We start from the raw sequence: 16,616 nt of genomic DNA, 5'->3' as shown, positions 1-16,616 counted from the left end.
TGTCTGATTAGGGACAGTCAGCACAGCTTTATGCTTGTGGTCGAGGTGGACACATTAGCGATGTTTAGAAAGTCACCAAGATAAGTGCGTGTGTAGGAGGGGTTTAGACCTCATTGGGCACCACAGTTGCATGGACGAGCTGGGCCAGTGGGCCTTTTCCAGACTATATGACTCTGTATTCACCACTATCACTCTGAGACATGTTTGGACTTCATTTAACCTTTCTGTTGCATCACTTTCACCATAGGTTTCAACCAAGCATTTCTATTTCACAGGGAAAATATATGGATATTGAATTTGACTTCAAAGGCGACCCACTTGGTGGTGTTATCAGCAACTGTAAGTAATTCTCCTAAGTAAAAACAACGTGTTAAACCACAATCATCTGATGTTTTGTTTGAACTTGAGATGATTTTAAATTGGTGAGGTTCATGTGCTGTGGAGTACAGAGTTGTAATGTATGATAAAGAGATAATAGAAAGCACAGGTGACTTTTAGATGCCTATAACAAAATGTATAATTTTGAGCAAAACTTTTATCAACAGACTGAAGAATTGTGGGGTCAAAGATATTTACCAGGAATATACATCACAGACAATGTATCACTTCCAATGAGGGAAGGATTTCAGGATCTTTTATTCCTCAAAGTTCTGTACAACACGGACCCGGAAGTTTGAAGCATTTTGGGTAGATGGGATACTACTTTGATTGAACATGTTAATTTTATTAGTAATGTTGTTAGTTGTTTTGACACTTTAGTGACCAAAGGAATAATGATTGTGAATAATCTGGTAATTTAAAGGAAATGTTTGCCCTCAAAAATTACCTAAACATTTTGAATTAAGAATAGGCTCCATGTTGTGTGGTAGCAGGTAAGGATCTCAAGGTGGTAGTTATATTGAAATGTGATGGTAATTTCCTGCATTTATATGGCATCTTTAACAAAGCTAAAGTTGTACTTTTCTCTGGGCCACTAAGCAATTGGGGAGATGTAACTAAGCAGTGAAAGAAGATAAAACACTTACTGGACATTTATTCAAACTTGATACTGAAACCAGTAAAGGACTGAGTTAATGGTAGCCTTTAATTCTTCCTCAAAATATATGTGATTCTGAACTATAATTTATGTTATTATTCTGTGAAAAATATCCTATAAAGGAAAATGTATAACAATAAAAAAAAGGATCCAGTTTATTTTACATCTGAAGAACTTTGTATCTGGGAAGTCAATGGATTGTACTCATTTCTGAAAAATGCATTATTCCTCTTTATTGTCTGTGTGCATATCTGCCTCTGTTCTTCCTGTCCTGTGCATTTATTGTCAGGGCACATTGAGTTATCTGAGTTCTTGTCCTGCTAGAAAATGAAAAGACATTAATCTCTTTTTTAAACAATCACATGCAAAGCTTTCACTTATGAACAGTCAGCTAAATAGTACCTTTTCATTGTGATGAATAGGACATTTAGTTTCCTGTGGACTGGATCCAAACATTTCTATATTGCTGAGGACCGTGGTTCCTGGTGCACAGATCTAATGAGCAGAATATCCACTCCCAGAACACACTGTGCTGACTAGATGTGCTTAGTTCAGTTAGATGTTCTCAGCAGATGTAGTCAGAATAATTGGAAGCAAATAAACTAGACCACCTGAAAGTTTTCACCGTGCACAGTGTAAATACTATGCCGCAAGAAGTTCTATGCTACCCATTTAAAGTGCTTTTTCTTTACACGTACATTAACATGTCATTGTTAATGTATAATATTAAAGTACAACACAATGTACTGTATAGCATTGAATTGTTTCTATATAGAAGGATATGAAGCTATTCAGGCAGCAGCTCTCTGAAATATTATAATTGCTGCATATAAGAACACATCAGATGTGACCTGATGAGAATCGTCCAGACCTGCATAGACAGGTATCATTCCAGTCATGCCAAGAACTGAGGTGTGTGACTGCATTTTGAAATCTTGAAATTCTTCTGGTGAATTGTGCAATTTTCCTTTTGAAGAAGGCTAGTACTATAGCTGGTAACAATAGCAATCATGGAATGATACTGCATACCAAGTGCTTACTTAGTCCATCATACTTGTTCTATAGTCTTTCAAAATGCTCCCACTTCACTCTATGCTTCATTCTAACGTCACCATAAAAGGTCAAGTGGATCTTTTTATCTTTTCTTCCTTCCTTTGTAAGGTGACCAATCCATAACCCTTAATTAGTAGCAGAAAAAATAGTAAATCTGATCGTTCTCATGTTGATATTTGATAGTCTTGCTATGTGCAAATTGACAGCAATATTTCCCACATTACAAGAGTGAGTACTCTTTGGAAATACTTCTTTGGTTGCAATGAGCTGTCACAAAAGTATCAGAAATCTTCTTTGACTCTCCATCGTGACATCAATTAGACATGTATGTGAGATCTCATAGAATGTAAAACTTAACCGTATCCAATGGTAACTTGAAAGCTAGGTTAAAATATCCTTGTATATTTTCATATATACAATCCATTACATTTTCAAGATAAAAAAAAAACATCTCCAGTTACATTTACTCAAGTTTGGAATGCAAAATTGGTATCAATGATAACTATTTGAATCACCTCAGACTTTGGTTTTAATAGCCCAATAAAATAAAGAAGGAATTCACACACCATCTATTCATGAGGGTTGCATTATTTGCAGCTGATTTTTTTTTGCTTGTTAAATTCCAACTTTTCATACCAAAGTGTGCTAATAGGATTTTCAGAAAATGTTGATATGCGGTGCTGTGATCAAGGTTGACTTGATAATAAGTATAAATTTTGATGTAATTTTCCAGAATTCAGGCCTAATTAATTTTTTCTCAGTTTTCAAAGTTGCTAATAGTAGATTGATATTCGCTAAAGGGGTAGTCTGAGTTGACAAGCTGCTGCTTACTGCTGCATTAATGAAGGTCATTAGTGTTCTAATGGTAATGACAATTACAAGTATATACTACAAAACTGAAGCTAGTGGATAAGTCCTGCTGAAGGGTCTTGGCCCAAAACAACGACTGTTTATTCTTTTCCATAGATGCTGCTTCGTATGCTGAGTTCCTCCAGCATTTTGTGTGTGTTGCTCTTAGAAAAGAATGTGATTGTAGCAAATGTACATAATTGATTGAGCAGGAAGTTGCACAGCACTGGGATGGGGAGGATATATAAGTAAACAAGGACATGGGCACTCCCCTCTATCCACCACCACCATTCCCTCTTTCTGTTATCAAGCACATCAAGAATTAATGTGAGTGACATGTTCTCCAAAACTTGTCAAATTTAAATTCCTGTATGGGATTCAATTTCCTGTGGCAATGGGATAATAAGCAAAGCGTTGTGATGAAAAGGTGTTTTTTTTTATAGACTGGTGAGGTAAATCTGCTTGCCTTAAGGTCCAGTACAAGGTCAAAACTGCTTTTGGTGCATTGGACTGTGGTGTTACAGGTTACTGTGTCCAAGTTTGCAAACAACGTGAAACTTGGAAATAGAATAAATATTGAAGAAGATAGTAGTTGACATCAAGGTGTGAGAAACAGGAGTGGAAAAGTGGAAAGGCAAACAGAATTCAGTGCAGAGGAAGGTAAGGCATACTTTGATCAGAAGAACTAGACAACACAGCACTGAAGTGTTCACTTTTAAATTGGATGCAAAAGGAAGGTACCAAGGTTATTGGTACACAAATTTTTAAATGTTGACAAAGGAATTATTAACAAATTAGGACTTATACTTTATAAATAGGACCTGTATACAAAAACTCAGGAAGTTATGCTAAACACAACCGAGATTATTTTGTCCATTTCTGGGCACTATACTTAAGGAAGGATGAGAAAAGGGCGCTATAGAGATTTACCAGAGTAGTCCCAGGTCTAAAGGATTACCATTGTATGGTTCTCCTTTGAGTAAAGAAGGGTAAAGGTATACAGTGGATTATGGTTAATTGGGCCATCGGTTAATTGTGGCAACAGCTTATTTGGGACAACTCTTAAAGAACATAAACTAATGGAGAAAATAGCCAGGATCCCCTTTATTTATTTGTGACTCTGTGCCACTTAACTTGGGACAGGAAACTGTTGCCAAACAATTTCTAACTGGGATCAAACACGTGCACTTGCGTGGCCGATAGATACTACACCATGCTTAGAACAAACAGTTTTTAAATAGCGTCTGTTACATGTGCTTCTGTTTAATAGTTGGCGAGAAATAAGCAGTAAGACAATTCAGAACCCCCCCCCCCCCACCTCTGCACATTGGGCCTTTGTGGGTAATTTTTTAAATGGTTTTTGTTGTGTTTCTTGTTTTGTGGCTGTCTGGAAGGAGATGAATCTCAAGGTTCTATAATGTATACATACTTTGACAATAAATGTACTTTAAACTTTGAACTTGGAGATGCCAGAGACAGCTGGGAGTGAAAATGAAATGATTTCACTACTTCAGTAAGTTAGAAATTATGAAGAATTTGAAGATATCGACAATCATCTTGAATGATTTGGATAGATTCAATCGTCGAAAATTGTATGAAAGCAGTCTATTATCTACACTAACAAGAGAAAATCTGCAGATACTGGAAATCTAAGCAACACACACAAAATGCTGGAGGAACTCAGCAGGCCAAACAGCATCTATGGAAAAGAATATAGTCAGCGTTTCAGTCAGTGACTCTTCATCGGGACTGGAGAAGAAAAGATGAGGAGTCAGAGTAAGAAGGTGGGGGGAGGGGAAGAAGAACCACAAGGTGATAGGTGAAACCGAGAGAGGGGGATGGGTGAAGTAAAGAGCTGGGAAGTTGATTGGTGAAAAATACAGGCCTGGAGAAGGGGGATTCTGATTGGAGAGGACAGAAGACCATAGAAGAAAGAAAAGGGGAGGAGCACCAGAGGGGGGTGATAGGCAGGTAAGCAGATAAGGTGAGAGAGAGAAATGGGAATGGGGTATGGTGAAGGTTGGGGGGGGGGGGGGTTATTACCAGAAGTTTGAGAAATCAATGTTCATGCCTGCATCACTGAGCACTTACGCTCCGTCCACCAGGAAAAGTGGGATCTCCCAATGGCCACCCATTTCAATTCCATTGCCCATTCCCATTCCAACATGTCAGTCTATGGCCTCTTCTATTGACGCGATGAGGCCACACTCAGGTTGGAGGAGCAATACATGGTATTCTGTCTGGGTAGCCTCCAACCTGATGGCATGAACATCAATTTCTCAGACTTCTGGTAATGTCTCCCTTCCCCTCTCCCACCTCACTTCTTCTCTATTCCCCATTCCCATTTCCCTCTGTCACCTATCTTCTTACCTACCCATCGCTTTCCTCTGGTGCTCATCCCCCTTTCTTCTATGGCCTTTTGTCCTCTCCTATCGGATTCCCTCTTCTCCAGCCCTAAATCTCTTTCACTGATCAACGTCCCAGTTTTTTACTGTGCCTCTCCCAGTCTGACCTATCACCTCCCCCACCTTCTTACTCTGACTCCTCATCTTCTCCAGTCCTGATGGAGGGTCTCGACCTGAAACGTTGACTGTACTTTTTTCCATAGATGCTGCCTGGCCTGCTGTGTTCCTCCAGCATTTCCTGTGTGTTGCTCGGATTTTCAACATCTGCAGATTTTCTCTTGTTTGTACAGTGAGATTCAACAGGCAGTTCTGCAACTCTCTGTGGAGAGCGAAGGGATACGTCGAGGCACAGAAGAAGTCATGGTCGAACACTGAGACCAAGAAACCCCAGTTATGGCAACTTTGTAGCACTGGACCTGGACTTCCAAGGTTGAGAGAGTGGAACTGCCCCAGTGCAAAAACTTTTCCACTTTTTAAAAACTCTCCCGCACAGTTCTTTTTTTAAAAAAAACTAATAGTTTTATAGTACTGTAGTAGTATTAATAAGGTTTCAGTTTGTTCTACTTTTCATTTAAACACATAATTTGTAACTCAATTAAACAGTGGTTTGTCTTTTTTTTAATACCTTTTTACCTTTTTCCATGAAACTTTGGCAAATTGGGGCAGACCTCTTAATTGAGCCAAAATGTACTGGTCCTGATGTGTCCCAGTTAACTATAGTCCTCTGTATTCAAAATAGATGTTTTAATATTGTAAGGAATTTAGATAAAGTAAGAACAAACTGTTTCTATGGCTTTATGTATGAGAGGTGATCGGTAAAAATATCAATGGTGATGTGTAGGTTATTTTATACAATAAGATGTTCAGGTTAGAAAACAACTGATAATCAGGGAACAGTTTCAACAATAGCAATCAAGACTTGGAGAAAAAAAAAGCTTACAGGGCAATGGAGGAGGAGCAGGGAAAGGCAACTAACTACATACAGCCCATGAAGCATGTACAATATCATCCTGCCTCATCTCAGATGGTGGTGAGCCCATTACCCTTCCTGTTCCCACTCCCACACTTCTAGCTCAATATACTGTCCAAAGCCAGCTGCTGACCAGTCTCATCTTATACAGCACAGGGCCTGAGCAGGGTAAGTGTCCAAGACCACACCCAGAAATCCTCAGTTACTTTACTGGATTTACCAGTTATCCAAATTATTTAAAAACTTCAGTGTTTCTAAACATTGCAAACATTCTCACACATAGAAAAATATTCAAAACCTTTTGTTTATTAAAATATTTATATCAAATTGTTAAATGATAGTGTTTAAGAAATTTTTTAAAGCATTAAATCAGATTAAAACAGTAGAAAATCCTTATTTAATATAACTGAATTAATGAACTCTTTAAATTACCTGACACATGTCTGTGTGAGGGCCATTCCTATCTATTCACATGAACAAAGTTGCTGGAGTGTATCAAGTCAAACCTGGGTCCAATTCAGCATTCTAATTTAATATTGTACTGCTTGGGAGGCTGTAGGAAGCTGTGGCTGCACAAGCGAACCCCTTGAGCAGTTCAAAGTTGGGAGTCAAAGATAGAAAATAGTGGTACTGAATTTATTATACTGTACCTTCCATAGCACCATAATAAGTTGTGCATTGTAAGTGATAGAGTAGGTATTGATTTAGAAATTTTAATGAAATTACTTAATCCCTTTTTAGACTCTACGTGATTATTTGCAAGCACATTCTTGCCTTCCGAATTATGCTCAACTTGCTCACACAGCTGTGAGTCTGGAATAGGATTGCAATACAGGAAATGAACAGGGCCTGAAGCACCAGTTTTCCAACAAAGAAACTGCCTTACCATTTAAGGCATTCTTAAGTGCTTCAGAGCATCATATAGGCAGATTGAGTGAGTGTGTGCAGAAAATGTAGGCCTGTACATAGGCACATATGTGATTCATGTTAAAAACCCTGAGGGTTAGCAGTAATTAAAAACCACTGTAATCGAAGACTTGATGGGAAAGAAATCCTAGCAAGAAATCAATGATATGTTTATTTTAAAATTAAACTAATTAAATCCAGTGACAAGGCAGCATTAATGAAATGACTCGGGCAATCCTTCTGGGATTGCATGAAGTAAAACATGTTCCTCTATTTTCTACTGGTAACATGCTGTTCTCTTTTACAAATTATAAACTGTTGTCAGTACTCCTTGTTCAGCTAAAGTTTTTGGCTGCAAAATTTAGATCTATAGTGTGTAGTTTTGATCTGATACTACAGATGTCATTTCAGTTTCAAGGTAGTGTGTACAGATATCTGATGGGCACATCACAGAGTATGGTCATTGAGGGCAAGACCGTGCCTTCAGCTTCGTCCTTCAGAAGTAAACTGAGAAGGCATAATACCAAACAATATGCAATGACAATTGAACACCAGCGCTACAGCTTTGAGATCATACTTTTGCAGATACCCATTTTTAATTACTCATGATAGAATTAACATTTAACTTCAGGATGAACCCTCCATTAAAGATTAAAGTACATTTATTATCAATATATGTATACTATATATAACCTTGAAATTCATCTTGCAGGTAGCCACAAAAACAAGGAAACCCAATAAACCCTTTAAAAAAGATCATCAAACACTCAATGTGTGGGAAAAAAAAACAAATTGTGCATACAATAAAAGGTAAACAAATAACACTCAGAGCCAAAGATCACAAAAGTGAGTCCATAGCCATGAAGTCTGTTCATCTCTCCAACCTGTCAGGATCAGGCTGGTTGCAGGCCACAGCCTCAGTTTAGTGTAGAGATGAGTAAACCTTGCAGAGGACTGAGCTGAACACCGGCCAGTCCCTCACCACTGACCCTGACACCCCGGCCTTTTCAATTTGGCTCTGTGGTTAATTCAGCCAAACACCAACTCATTCCTCTCTCTTGGGTCTGGGCCCTGCTACTTTGATTCTGCCCCAAGTTCGCTTATTATGGCCTAATGTCAGCTCTTTCCACACTCTCAGGCTTGGGCCCTGCCACTTTGATTCCATTAGTGCTTTTAAAAGGATTATCAGCTACTAACTGGTTGGCTGCTGATTGATTCACACCGGCTGCTGATTGATTCACACCAGCTGCTGCTACAATTGTCTAAATGCTTGGTGTTTTCTTTTAACGCTGAAACCTATTGAGAGTGGACTGTCAGTCTCTGAATGATTTTGTTCTGACCTCAGGCATCAGCATGAAACAGATGGTCCCAGAACTGATGCATAATCGCAATGACCTGGGAGTGCAGTAGTGTGACTGAAAGGGAAAGCAGAGGCAGCATAGATTGGGGCAAGTTGCTTGATGAGGGCGGAGAGAGAAATGAGCTGAAACTCAATGGCTTGTTTGTCCAGTATGTGAACGGTGCAATTGTCCTACCTCAGTCTCAGCAAGTATAGTTAATAAGCATCTATACTTCAGCAAGAATATCCTCATGGAGAACGGCCATCCATACACCTGCAATATGCTTCACTATCAAACTTATTCTAGATTCAGTAGCTGCTCAAATTTGGGTCCTCTGCCAAAATATGCATATTTTTAGTAGTACTGTTAGCATTGGCTGGACATTGTAACCTTAGTAATTATAATTATTATGTTTTGTAAAGAAAGTATTTTGTTTAGATTAGATTATGGGAACACTCAGTCCTCTTTTATTGTCACTTAGAAATGCATACATGCATTAATAAATGATACAATATTTCTCTGAAGTGATGTCACAGAAAATAAGACAAATCAAAGACTAACACTGACAGAACCACATAATTATAACATATAGTTACAGTATTCATTTACTTATTGAGATGCCATGCCGAATAGGCCTGTCTGGTCCTTTGAGCTGCACTGCCCAGCAATCCCTGATTTAACTCTAGCCTAATCATGGGACATGTTACAATGACCAATTAACCTATCAACCACTTTGGACTGTGGGAAGAAACCAGAGCACCCAGAGGAAACCCATGTGGGTCACGGCGAGAACATACAAACTCCTTGCCAATAGCAGCTCAGATCAATCTCACAACGTGGTCCCTGAATCTCTTTCTTGGTGCTACTGAAGTTAGCCCCACTTATTAATAGTGTTATGGTTTCTGTATCTTTGGATGTTTTGCCAGTTCTTGAGTGGTTGGTATATTTTGCTGTCATTATATCACTGATGTGGTACCAGATTTACAAAGGTTATAGTCATAAAACTGGCACAAAACTGACATTGTAGTGCCACAATTTTCAGGCCTGCAGAAACAGGTACCTTTCGATCTCCACCCATCCAACAGGAGTCACCTGCCTCTCATTTCGAACTCATCACCTGCAGCTTATTTAAACCCAACTCTCATCCACAGTCCCTGTTTCACTCATATGAACCAGCCAGCTTCATCCAGTTGCTTGCTCCTTGCCTTCAGTTACTTGTGGCCTGTGGTGTTCAGTATTTGTTCCCTTTTGCTTTGTGGCTCTTCAAGGCTTGTAATTTTGCAGTCTATTATTAAAGTTACCATTCATTGCTGAATCGTCTCTGCTGCTCTGCTTTTCTTGACATGATGGCTGAACCAGCGATTGACCCAGTAGAGTAGTACGAATTTGTTGACCTTCTACTCACCACTCTCAAGCACCTCTCCGTCTCATTACAGCAACCCCACACCAGTCAACCTCCTCCCTTGGAGCCCTGGATTCCAGTGCCCGAACACCTCGAAGGATCCCCAATTTGATGCCACAACCCCCTGCCTTGGTGTGTCTTGCACTTTGAGTTCCAGCCATCTCTGTAATGTACAGACAGAGCCTAGGTTGCCTCCATCCTCTCTGTCTTGACTGGGTGAGCTCTGACCTGAGCTGGCGCCAACTGTGATGATAAAGCCACCACCTGCAATAAATATGAGGAATTCACTGCAGAGGTGTGGCAGGTTTTCAGTGGTCCGGGAAGTGTAAAAGAGGCAGCAGATCAGATACTTTGCCCATGTCAAGGCTCACGCTTGGCGCTGGATTACACTGTGGAATTCAGGACCCTTGCAACGGAGTGCTGCTGGCCGATTACCATCATAGCCTCTCGGAGCACTTGAAAGGTGAGCTAACTAACCAGGAGATGCCCGCCAACCTTGAAATCCTCAACACCCTGGCCCTCTATATTGAAAAGTGTCTTATGGAATTGGCCCTCTAGATCATCAGCCAGAACCCCAGCTCCATTTTCGGAACCGTTTCAGGCTTCAGGACCCTCCTCAGCAATGCCTGCAGAACCTGTGCAGTTAGGGAGAGCTTCCTTAATCCCTTAAGAGCGTGAGCATCAGTGGAAGCTCAACTTGTGTGTTTGCTGTAGAGCAGCTGATCACTCATGCATCCAGTGCCCAGGGCTCCTGGGAAATGGTGCCACCAGATGGAGGTGAGGTTCCTTCTGTTTGGTAAGCTCCCCCACAGCCTGTTGTTCCAGTACCATAGTCTCACTCAGTCTCTTTGTCCTCCTCCACACCCGACAGCTCTACACACACAGGAGGCTTTGGTGGATTCTGGTGTTACAGGTAACTTTCTAGACTGGAATCTGTGGGTGCAGTTTGGACTCCTTTCCAAGCCTACCTCTCACCCCTTCTGCTTCAGGGCCATTGATAGATGTCCTTTGTGTCTGGGATGGTCAGAGAATGCACACGGCTTGTGCACATGAGTATCGGAGAGCACCATGAGTCCATCTAATTCCTCCTTATCGACACATCCGACACTCCTCTCGTCTTGGGTTACCCCTGGCTGTCCAATCATGACTCGCAATTCGATTGGTCATCTCGTTTGCTTCTGAGTTGAGGATCCACCTGCCTGCAACCACGGTTGACTTTACCCCGTAAATCCTTGGAGACAGAGGAATCCTTTGACCTTACCAAACTTCCACAGGAATACAGTACCACAACTTGGACATCGCCTTCAATAAAAGAGAAGCCAGCACTTTGCTGCCTCACAGAGCACACAACTGCATGATTGACCTCTTCCCAGGCACCGCCCCTTCCGGAGGTTGTTTGTTCTCCCTCTCCCCTCCTGCAACCCAAAACAGGACATCGCCAAAGTGGTACAGCATGGCTTCATTCGACAATCCCCGTCCTCAGCCGGTGCAGGATTCTTCTTTGATAGAAGTAAGGGTGGTCATCTCCACCCCTGCATAAACTCAAGAAAATCACCATTAAGCACCGCAACTCTCTTCCCTTGATAGATAGCACATTCAAAGCATTCTGTTGGACCGAGATCTTCACCAGACTGGATCTACAGAGCATTCAACCTGATCTGCTGGGAGAGATTGGAAGACGGTGTTCATAACATACACTGGCCTCTATGAACATTTGGTGATTTGTTCTGAAGTTTTAGTGATGGAAATGGCATTATATTTGAAAGTGACTTTCTCTTCTGCCTCAAATTTTGCTTTTAAAAATACCTTTAGAAATCAGTAGTATTTTTGCAAACTAGATTACATTTTAATTTCATTTTATGTCTGACTTCTCAGTTTACAACGAAATCTATAAAAGCCATAATAGGGGAGATGATGCAAAGGTATTTACTTGGTTGTGAAATCTCAAAATAGCTGTTTCAGGCAATTAAGGATTAGCCATATGGGGCTAAATAATGTAGGATTCTTTATTCAGAGAGATGTGAACCTTTGGATAATCTGGTGACCAACTAACTATTCTAAAGTTTTGACACCTTTTTCATAGGATGATGATTTTGACTATTTAAATGCACCTGAGCCCCATTCCAACATTCCCTTTAAATTTACTGAGTTCTCTGGAAAATGCTGCTGTATAATATCTAAAAGAGGGCATAAAAGCGGATAGGCATATTAAAAGGAATTTCACTAGTCCATCACCACCAAAGCCTTGATCATACTGGGCTTTCCTATAACAATCTATTGTGAGTACCTGTTGAATAGCTCACCTCATTTGAAATGTAAATGATGTATATTATGATTTAGCTGCAATTTTTAAGCACATCATTTGTAGTGCTATTATGGTAAGCTTGAGTGCCTTGACAATGAGCCTGAACATTGGACTACTGCCAATCTGTACTGTAGGTTTTGAGCCTCATAACAATTACACTGCAAGCCCAAAAGGACTGGATTTCTTTTTAATTTGAGCATTTTATTTTTGTAAAGATTCAACTAGATAATTGCAGACAAAATCCTGCCAATAGTTTTGGTCAATTACTAATTTAAAGTAATTGTCGTAATTGATGCTTCTTTGCAGTCATTCTTGCCTGCAAGTCGGTTATACAAACAGTGACTCTCTATGGAGGTAGGCCACGGATCAGCTACAGTATGTTCTCACTGAAGGAACGTGTCCTAGGAGCTAAGTAGCTTATCATGGTTCTCGGGCTTCTGCAACATTACTTCATAAACAATTCAGACTGAGGTTAATGTTGGCCAACTTAGATAATACAAACAATCAAAAATCTGAGACAAATATCCATTCTTAAAATGTCTCAGGAAATGTTTTCTTCTACTGGGTCAATGAGGAAATAAACTTGAAGCAATGAAATCATAAAAGGAATGATTTATCACCAAATTACCCTCCTACTGATCAACCGCCAGCATGAAAATAATTTGTGGCAATTATTGCAATAAAGTTAATATCAGTAAATTAGTTTTAGTTTCAACATATCACTGTTTTTGAATAGCAAGAATTGTTGCTTTATCTTAAGACAGAATAGGCACAAAATTTATTTTAGACTATGCTGTATTTCTTTGGAACGCTGCACATGTTAGTAATGCAGGGCTAATTGCAGGGAGAGTGAACAATGTACCAAGGAATTATTTAATAAAGTCGGTTTGCATCAGAAGCTTGAGTTAATTTGCTGATTCAGTGTGTTTCACAAAGAGGAAATTTGTGGATGGCTGAACTACAGGCATTCATTAGTGGTAGTATAAATCAAATGGATTTTGAGCGATAGTGACTGAAAAGTAAAGGGAGGCACAAATATATTTGAATGTCTGTCCCAGAAGTGCAGCATACATTTACCAAAGTGACTTTTTGTGACACATTTTGATCCTTTTGCTAAAGTTTGCAAGAATAAAATTAATGAGGATATATATCAGGGAGATTTCCTGATACTATTTTTATATTAGTTTGGCTGACTGAATGAAAAAGCATGGTTGTATTGTTTAAATATATTGGCAATGTGATTCCTTTTATGGAAAGGTTGAAGCGTTTCTATTTGAGTTGTCGGCCGATGCCTGCTTGAAATGCACATTGTTCTTTTGAGCACTAAGCCTATTCATCTGTATAATGCGCATGAACAACATAGGCAGGAGCAGGAATAGGCTGAGCAGCATCTTGAGTTCACAGCTGAGCTTCTACCTCACCTCTATTTTCCTTTTCTACTCTTATTTCCTTGTTTCCCTTATGGTGCATAGAAAACTGTGATGGCATGCTTGAAGCAAATATTCATGTTTAGATTAAACATTTCCTCTTTTCTAAAGCTCTGGACATATCACTGTTTCATATGCACCATATACCTTCCAACAGTATGCCAGTGGAGGCAATGCCAAGGGAGGCATGCTGAGGGTGGCTAGATAGTGTTAGCATGCTAACCACCTAGTAAAGATGGAGATACCATGACAAAGCCTAATCCTGTGTTCCAGTGATCTGAAAAATTTGGTTGTTTTTTCTTCTTGCCTTAACCGAGACAGGATGAGAAAAAATATAACCGTCCCACAGTCATTACCTCAATTAAATTAGTTAAATCAGCACAAAATAGGAATTCCACTCAGAGTGATTTCCAGAAGTCTGGGAATGGGAAAAAACATGTGTGACTATATGGATACCTCATTCAAAGGATTGACATAGGCATGATCAAACGAGTAACTTGATAATGGTGGCTCATTACTACAATGGACATTGCATTTACTAACAAAACTGTTAATGAGACCATATGCGAACTTTACACAAATCCTGTGTGGGAATATGCTGCCTTTTATCGTTAACTGAAGTAGTTCAAAACCATACCCCTTTTAGTATGACATGGATAGACTGGTTGAGTTTATAAAAATGTATTTAGATGCAATCCATTCTTGATAAAGTCTCTTAATTGTAATTACTGGGATAATTCATTTTTAAACCATCATCAGCTAGAGTTATCGACTGCCTTTGTTAAATGAAATGCTAAGCATTTTTAACTTAAGATTCATTATTGTGTTTTAAAATTCAATATTACTTGTCAGAAAAATGTTATATAAGCCTGCATTGAGCTCTTCAGAAATGTTCAAGCTTCTTGTATAGTGTATCGTTTTAGGGATCATGAAGGGATCTGTACAGTTCATCCCACAGGAAGTGTGTTATTGTGAATCAAAGCTACAGTGTCATAACCTCATGTCCAGCCTGCATAGCCTTCACTTGGATCCCTCTCTGAGAATGTGGGAATTATGAATTGTCCTCTGGCCCTATCATCTCAAAAACAAATTTCTACTTTTTGCCAAAAATAGTTGTGGTAACATTTTAATGCACAATTGTATATAAACAAGAATTATAGTAAGCTCTGCACCCGGTTCCTTAGTGTAGGCAGATGTTGAGAAATCTGTTGAGAGTTTGCTGTGGAAGCTAATTGATCCCGAAGTTCATTTTTACTGCATTAATAGAAGGAATGTCTCAGACAAAATGTTTGAAGTTTACATTCAGAAAGAGTTTGTTCATTGCTAATTTGGAGTTTGGCATCTTATAACAGTGAAAGGGACACTGGGGAAACAAAGTGCTCTCTTAAATATTGAAGTGGGTGATACAATTTCGGCCACCTCTACAATAGTTCCAGTATTTAGCCCACACAAATGTTTGTTGTAAATGCTAATAGCTTTCCAAAATGAATTGATTAAGGACTTTTAAAACAGCATGGTAAGACATCTAAAGGTACATGTTGCCAACATGTAAGCCTCTCCTCACATTCTGTTTTCCTGCAGTGTACATTTACAGTGTTTTATATGTAGTTCAGTTTATACGGTGTTGCTGTTGATTTTCAAAGAAATAAATACGACCCCACACCTGATAAACTCCATGCAACAAGCATTTTAACAGTTGACATGTAGGAGATTTTATTTCAGCAACACTTTTGTATCACTAACAGTCTTTATTGGCCTGTTAGCTCTCATTAATAAAAGTGCTGGCAGATTTATCCAATTCAGTTCTAAAGGGCACAATATTTCTACATCTGCACGCTGCCAACCACCTTTGCCCTCCATCCCACATCGCCAACAGCCTGATCTTTTTGGGAAATTATAATTGGATAGGAATGTAGTTCTGTTGATGCCTTTTTAAGGACAGCATTAAAGTACATCATTGATTTGTGGTATGGCAAACAATGGAGATTGCTGTGGCTGATTTGAAAGTACGGTAAAACTTTGATAACCTACTTTTTATTATTCAGAAATCCAGATATTTTGGCATTTGACTCACTGGTGATATTTTCTGTGCTCCCTTTAAACTCAACAGTTCTGTTTCCACCTTTTGATTGAAATGCACAGGAACCTAATTTCCCATGCTGGCATTAAACTCTGTGTCAAGCACTCCCTTTAAGCTTACCCAGTTTTGTTTCTGGTCCTCCATTTAGACACACTAGGACCTGGCTTCCTGCACTCCATTTAAACACACTAGGACCTGGCTTCCTGCACTCCATTTAAGCACACTAGGACCTGGCTTCCTGGAATCCCTTTAAACACATTGGGACCTGGCTTCCTGCACTCCATTTAAACACAGCAGGACCTGGCTTCCTGGAATCCATTTAAACACAATGAAACTCGCCAGGACCCAGTTTCCTGTGGTCTCTTTAAATGTAACAGGTTCACTGGAAAATGTATTCTATTACTATGTAAAATCTTTACAAATATATGAGTCAAAATTGGTTGGGATATTAATAGGCATAGCCAAAGTTAATCTGTAAAATTTGCTGATTCAGCACCACCAAGGTCCCAGCTGTGGCAGATTTTCAGAACTTTACCGTAGCCAGGAAAACCAGGAGGGGCCTTGCAAGTAGGATTCCAAGGTAGTCTTCTTGCAAGAAGAATTTAGATCATAAGAACACTCAGTCCTCTTTTATTGTCATTTAGAAATGCATACATGCATTAAGAAATGATACAATGTTTCTCCGGCGTGATATCACAGAAAACAAGACAGACCAAAGACTAACACTGACAAAACCACATAATTATAACATATAGTTACAGCAGTGCAAAGCAATACCATAATTTGATGAAGAACAGTCCATAGGCACAGTAAAAAAAAAAGTCTCAAAGTCCGGAGTCGATC

At 39.5% G+C, this 16,616-nt stretch overlaps 1 protein-coding gene across 4 annotated transcripts in view; it reads left to right on the top strand.

Moving 5' to 3' along the window:
* myo1b (myosin IB) overlaps positions 1 to 16,616 on the top strand; it is a 274,322-nt gene that overhangs the window by 136,052 nt on the left and 121,654 nt on the right. For all 4 annotated transcript variants that reach the window (XM_072261652.1, XM_072261653.1, XM_072261655.1 and 1 more), the window contains one exon: positions 276 to 339. In XM_072261652.1, the coding sequence (XP_072117753.1) occupies positions 276 to 339 (64 nt within the window). The remainder of the gene's footprint in view (positions 1 to 275; positions 340 to 16,616) is intronic.

This window comes from Mobula birostris, chromosome 6 (assembly GCF_030028105.1).
Source record: "Mobula birostris isolate sMobBir1 chromosome 6, sMobBir1.hap1, whole genome shotgun sequence".
NCBI lineage: Eukaryota > Metazoa > Chordata > Chondrichthyes > Myliobatiformes > Myliobatidae > Mobula > Mobula birostris.
This window is presented reverse-complemented; position numbering and strand designations above follow the sequence as displayed.